Genomic DNA, 7500 nt, shown 5'->3' with positions numbered 1-7500 from the left:
GTAGTGCCATTATATAGTGCCATTTAATTGACTAAGATGAAAGAAATATGATACGATGATACGTGATCAGATATATGCTCAAGCAAAAATAGAAGTGAAGCTGTTATGGCCATAACATGTGATTTGATACATTCCAAGACTTGCAAAGGCTATTTTTGGCAGCGAGTGTCAGTCTGTAGAAGGTTATAGTATAGTTATACAAAAAAAAGTATAGTTCTTCTTACAGAGTCAACACCTGTAATATATACTGAAATAAATAGTACATTGCCCGTTAGCTATTATGCTTTACTTCCTGTGTTGAGGCCACGTCTTAAATCTTAATCTAACTAACTACTAGCAACCCTTTACAATAAGGGTACAATAATTAACCATTAATTTACATAAGCTAATGCAGCAAGCATTAACTAAAAATTAACTTACAGCTTGTTTATAGTTAACTAATGGTCTAGTAATCATATACTCATGGTGTTCATGTAAACAATATTAATTGGGTAAAGTAGGTTTAATCCTAACCCTGAATTAACTAATGTTAATGAATGGTAAATTATTGTACCCATATTCTAAAGTGAAGCTACCATTTAAGAGTTGTCCTGTAGCACCTCAATTTCCCCAGACACACACACACACACACACACACACACACACACACACACACACACACACACACACACACACACACACACACACACACACACACACACACACACACACACACACACACACACACACACACACACACACACACACACACACACACACACGGTGGAGGCAGTTTTGGATAAAGCTGTGTAATCTGTTCCCTTTAGTGATATAAACCTTCTCAGAGCAGATTACAACCATTTTGCCCAAAGTCACAACATGTGAATCCCTAAGGGACACACAAACACACACACACACACACACACACACACACACACACACACACACACACACACACACACACACACACACACACACACACACACACACACACACACACACACACACACACACACACACACACACACACACACACACACACACATAGTGTCCAGTATAGAGGAGGACAGAGCACGTTGGGAGAGTAATACACTGTGGTCTCAGGTTTCCACATTTCACTCTTTGACTTTAAGAGGAAAAGGCTTTTTGACTTCTGGTAGAGAGAGAGAGCCCGAGAGCGCAAGAGAGAGCGCGAGAGCGAGAGCGAGATCGAGAGAGAGGGAGAGAGAGCGTCTACCCTGTAACTAATGTACACTAATGGTCAGTTGGCCTAACATTATCCATGGTACATTGAGATGGACAAGGGCGGTTCGGTGTGTGTGTGTGTGTGTGTGTGTGTGTGTGTGTGTGTGTGTGTGTGTGTGTGTGTGTGTGTGTGTGTGTGTGTGTGTGTGTGTGTGTGTGTGTGTGTGTGTGTGTGTGTGTGTGTGTGTGTGTGTGTTTGCGTGAGAAAGAGGTAGAGAGCACAGGGCAGAGAACTAGTGTTTCGATAAAGCTCAATCACCACAATCACAAACACTCTCCTTGTTCACATGTAAGGTATAACAATCATACTATGCCCCATCACCACATCTTCTCAATACTACCACAACCCCTTATTATCCTCCATAGCAACCCCACCTCCCCCCATAACAACTAGCCCATCCTGACCTTACATCGTAACAACCACATCCCATCCCACCCTCCATAGCAACCAGCCCCATCCTCCATAAATGCCACACGGTCCTAGATCACAATCAGACCACCCTTCCACCTAACCACCCATCCTCCATAGCAACCAGCCCATCCTCCATAGCAACCAAACCTTCCACCATAACAACTAGACCATCCCCTGTAACAAATGTAGTGCCAGGAAAACCGACCTTGTCCTTCCAAACAGAGGGAGAGACTTAGAGAGGACTCTCCTGAATGAAGTTTCTGACCCCCCACCAGTGTTAGCATAGCTTTTAAGTATAATCCTGTGCTAACCACTTTAAGTATAAACCTTACGCGCTAGTACCCACTTATACACTGCCCTGCACCACTTTCTCTCTCAGCACCTCAGACACGCACACACACAGACAGACACACACACACACACACACACACACACACACACACACACACACACACAGACACACACACACACACACCACACCCAGAGAGCACTCAGGGTGAGGAGTGAAGGGACATAGAGCGTTCTCCTGACGAATCATCCTGCGTTCATTAAAATAACCCAATCAACCAGCATCTGCTTCTCCAGGCAGAGACCCTCAGTCTGACCAGCTGACTGGGTTATTGATATAGATCACAAGGGAGCACATGTTATGTACATTTACTATATTTATATATATATATATAGTAAATGGACTAACCCTAACCCTATATGTGAACGGATACATATATGTCATTTTGGAAGATAGTATTACAACATTTTAGGCCTGCCGATATAACACAATTAATAATTAATTACGAACCATTATTCCATTGAATATTACAGAAAAACAAACTCTGGTCTATCAATTGAGATAATAGATAGCCTTTCATAGATAACCATGGCTGATTGATGAAAAACGACATCAGAAAAAATTTAGAACATAATTCTGCATCAATGCCAGCAACTGAAGCAAAAGTGAACCAGGTGGAGAGACGTTGATGTTAGGAGTCGGGAGTGGAGCCGAGCGCAGCCGAGCCAGCCCGAGCAGCAGCAGCAGCAGGTTCTTGGCCTGCTGATTGCAGATGCGCGGCGCGCGAGTAGTAAACAGTGTATTGCTGGTCAATGAGATGAAATCAGATGAAATCAGATGAAATCCGATCAAATTATTAGAGTGTAGATTAAATTAGCCGGGAACCCCCGACACATGAACAAACGCGCGCTCGCCCACACTGGCGACTTGAACGATTGAAGAAATTAGTCACACGGCTACGGTCCAAACACAGACATACACACGCGCGCAGACGCAGACGCAGACGCACACACACACACACACACACACACACACACACACACACACACACACACACACACACACACACACACACACACACACACACACACACACACACACACACACACACACACACACACACACACACACACACACACACTTAAAAGCAGACCCTTTTTCGGGACTATTGACAACTGACTCGAATAGTCAGTTGACTCGAATAGTCATAGTTGAACTCATATATTCCGCATACTTTAACTATTACAAACAATATTAGGAATTATGCATACGTGCTAGAAAGATATGCAAAAACCAACCATATCGTCTGAATGTTTCTACTTTAACTTTAAATCACCCGTAGATGCAGGTCGTTTTTTTAATTATAGTTCGAATTCCATTCGTCCCAGCCCAACCTGGTGGGTGTTTCTGTATAGCCTTAACACACGCCGTGAATAAACCACACGCCTGCTTGCCGCCTATCCATTTGAAGTGTCTCTTCACCAGAGCACCGTCATATGCCTCGTACACACGCTGAAACACACACACACACACACACACACACACACACACACACACACACACACACACACACACTCACGAACAAAAAGAGGCGCTGATAGATAGATGGATAGATATAGAGAGGTTGGATGGACGGACCGTCCGAGTGACGTTCCACATCATCATCCTGGGAGCCGGAGAACAGAGAGAGAGGGGGCGGACTTCCGCAAACATCTAACCAAACCGATTCTCCTTTTAGAGAGAGATATCCATCCACCTTCTCTTGACTCGTCCCTCTCCACCACAAGAAAGAACAAAAAAACAATACTTTCTTTCCCCTGGACTCTATAAACAATACGCTCACGCGCGCGCATTTGTATCTGAAAACGTGCACACTTGCACCACACACACACACACACACACACACACACACACACACACACACACACACACACACACACACACACACACACACACACACACACACACACACACACACACACACACACACACACACACATTAAATCAATTAACTAGACTCACCACAGCTGCCTTTTAACCGGCAGGCAGTCTTTGTTTGAGGCTGTCACCCCCATGGCCATCTGCATCACCGTTATATATTTCTGGTACTTCATGTTGGTCCACTGCTAGACTACCTCTACTACTACTTCTACTGTACTTCTACTTCTACTACTACTACTATGACAACTACTACTACTCCTCCTCCTCCCAGGATTCCGCGCGCCACAGAAGCAGCCTAGCCGACCATTCATTCGCCAGTGGGCTGTTGCTGATGCTGCTTTTGTTGTTGTTGTTATTGTGGTTGCTCCTGTCGACCCCTGTCACTCATCCGTCCACTTTGGGGGGGGGGGACCTCCGGCAGCAGTAGCAAACGCTTCCTCTTCAGCACCTAGACGCCATGTCTGAAGACAGAACACAGGAGACACACGGAGCGCGCGAGGAGCTTAGGTACCATCACCATGCCACAACCACCACCACCGCCAGCCCCACCGCAGCAGTAGAGGCAGCAACAGCCCATGCCTACTACACCGACTCCCTAAGCTCCTTAGTGCTCAGAATAGATTGGCTGATCCACGTCCAGTTTGGTTTGTTGCCGGTCCTGGTGTTGGCGACCAGGTCATTGTGTTTTGGCTCGCGTCACCCTAAAAAAAAGTAGCGTTTCTTTACCGCGTCCGTGTGGACAACTAATGAGGAGGCGTGCGTGACTGACGGGGGAACCGCGGCGGCACGGCGACGCTGCGCGGTCGAACTGTACAGCTGCGCGTGTTTGAGAAAGGAGGTTTCAGAAGGAGGGAAGAAGAGCGTGCGTTCGGTCGAGCAGAAGCACGAGAGAGCGAGCGCGCGAGAGAGAGTGTGACACCGGGATAGGAGGAGGGAGAATGAGACACACACACACACACACACACACACACACACACACACACACACACACACACACACACACACACACACACACACACACACACACACACACACACACACACACACACACACACACACACACACACACACACACACACACACACACACACACACACACACACACACACACACACACACAGGGGCGATAGGCAGAGCTAGCTAGATTGACAGAGCGGTGGAGGGATAGGCACAGCGAGCCAGAGCGACAGAGAGGTGGGGAAGGGGCTCCTGATGGGAGGGTCGGAGGTAATTGTGTGGTGAATTCAATTCCGTACGTTTGTTAAAATTTAAAGGACCTTTGAACTGCGCGCACGTCGTGATCTATAATTAAAAGTGCATTGCGTTCCGTGAGCGTATTCAAGACGTGTATGACGATGATGATGATTGTGCAACGTCTTTTGGAAAACTGCAACAAGGAAAATCACTATAATATGTTGGCCTATCGATAAATACTGGCAAATAAATATCTGCCATAGTTATCAAAATTTCTTGATCTGAACAGCCAATTAGCTGCCAAAGAAGCTTCGTACATCCGAGATAAGCAGGACTAGTAACACTTGTAGTGAGAAACACATGATTTACATCAGGTCTTAAAGTGAGAATAACAGAGCTTGTATCATGCCTTACTGATAGATAGCCACTATGTTTCTTACTTTGGGTAACACGCACACTCTCTCATTCACCCCTAGACCTTGTTGCTTTAATCTGTTTGAAGTACTCTAAGTAGGTGTAGGCCTATATATATCCAAACTGTCTACCTATGGCCACCATCCTGAGATCAAAATATTGTATGTAATCTGAAGGCAATATAATAGTATATAAATAATATTGCTATGATATTACTACAACCCACTTGTCAAATTCCTTCTTGTGTGCTCAAAGTGTAATTGTATTGTTCTTTCGATTTTGATTTGTCTCTTAGCCTACATGTTTCAGAAGGGAAGGTGATGTCAGGGCCCTCTTTGCGATTATAAACATGGTGAAGAGCTGTTGAAACAAACCGAAGGGCTTCTCATTGTTGGCTGCCCTACGGCCCTGAAGTTCTTGCTTTTTTCCAAGTATTGATTGAGTGTCGATTCCTCCAGGGAGCATTTTCACCCTCAAGGGCACCCAGGAAAAACGGTGTGTCGCTCTTCGCAAGGGATCTCTGAATAGAGGCGTCGATATCAAGGTCTCATCACTGTGCCCTTGCATACGGTTCTGGAGATAATGAGCACTGCTGGGATCGATGGCACTGGGATTAATCATTACCTGTACGCGTGGGAAGCGAGGAATGTAATTTCAACATTCCTAATCCCTTCTGAACTTTAAGCCTCATCCACAACCCCACATCTAGACCAGAGCTGCTGTGAGTCTATTTGCAGTCGGAACACAATCTGTGGAGGATCTGACATTGTGAATCGCTTATGTAAATCACAGAACGAAATAGCCGATCAATCACTGTCCCATTGCATTCTATTTGTAAGATGCATGCATGCAGCCCATAAACCCATATGGTGTTGTTGGGTCTGGACTGTTTCCCTCCAGGATGCATGGTGTGATGCGATAAACAGATGGGGATGTGAGGGGGAAGTTGGGGGGGGGGGGGGGGGGGGGGGGTTTGTGGGGCCAGCATTGCAGCTCCGCTGGGGTGAGGGAGGGTGGAGGACAGGTGGAACAGCTGCTCAAAGGTCATCTCCCGACGCCGTGAGGTAAACACCTGCCTATCGTCGACCGGAGTCTATACCATCAGAAGGAAGTTCGATTCACCGCCGGAGATTGACCATTCACATGCATCAATGATAATGCATTGCACTGATAGTTGATTTGATGTTGGACGTTTTGACTCAGCCCCGGATAATGATAGGCTAGGCTCCATTCATCAATTGAATGATGTTCAAGACAATGCAACTCTAACACAATAAGGCAATTAGGGAGGAGATGCCCTGGGCGGTCAGACAGTACTGGGGGCGGTCTAAGATCGAAGGGGCAGTAAACCAGAGTGGATACTTCAAAGTGCATTTCACTCACTAATAGCTGTCGGAAAGCTATGGCGTTGTTTACTAATTGCGTTCAAATTATAACTCTTAAATCTTACCTACAGCCCCTTTGACGCCACTGTGATCTACCTGTTATAATGAACAACACTGTGGTGTACCATCTTCATTTAAAAACACTGTGATTTACTGATAACTTTTAGAAACACTGAGGTACCGGTTACATTTAGAAATTTGTGATGTACTGGGTATATGTATAAACACTGTGATGTCCTGGTTACATGTAACACCATTGTGATGTACTGGTAAATTCAACACCACTGTGGTTTACCATCTTCATTTAACAACACTGTGATGTACCCGTTACATTTGGAAACACTGTGATATACTGGTTACATTTTGACACTGTTATGTAGTGGTTACATTGGGAAACACTGATGTACTGGTTACATCAAAAAATACTGTGATGCACTTGTTCCATTTAAAATCAAAGATTTACTGTTACATTTAAACACCCCCTATGTACTGGTGACATTTGACAATTTGGTTCAGTTGAAGTAGAGTCCATTGATAGGGGAGGGGTTCATTTTGAAAAGGGACTGGATAGGTTTGAGAGATTTCCCATAGGAGCCTCCCACACATTTATAAACACACACACACACACACACAAACATACG

General features: G+C 45.3%; 1 protein-coding gene across 10 annotated transcripts in view; it reads right to left on the bottom strand.

Moving 5' to 3' along the window:
• The window catches only part of tjp1a (tight junction protein 1a), an 83000-nt gene extending 78278 nt beyond the window's left edge, over window positions 1–4722 (bottom strand). For 2 of the 10 annotated variants that reach the window (XM_060071727.1, XM_060071726.1), the window contains exon 1: window positions 3948–4720. In XM_060071727.1, the coding sequence (XP_059927710.1) occupies window positions 3948–4039 (92 nt within the window). In that variant the 5' untranslated portion in view covers window positions 4040–4720. Of the gene's footprint in view, window positions 1–3947 lie in introns of all 10 variants that reach the window. The other 8 variants (XM_060071731.1, XM_060071735.1, XM_060071730.1 and 5 more) reach the window with 6 other exon arrangements.
• Window positions 4723–7500: the final 2778 nt, after the last annotated feature.

Source organism: Gadus macrocephalus, chromosome 14 (assembly GCF_031168955.1).
Source record: "Gadus macrocephalus chromosome 14, ASM3116895v1".
Classification (NCBI taxonomy): Eukaryota; Metazoa; Chordata; class Actinopteri; order Gadiformes; family Gadidae; genus Gadus; species Gadus macrocephalus.
Note: the sequence above shows the minus strand (reverse complement) of the source record. Positions and strands in the feature narration are given on the sequence as shown.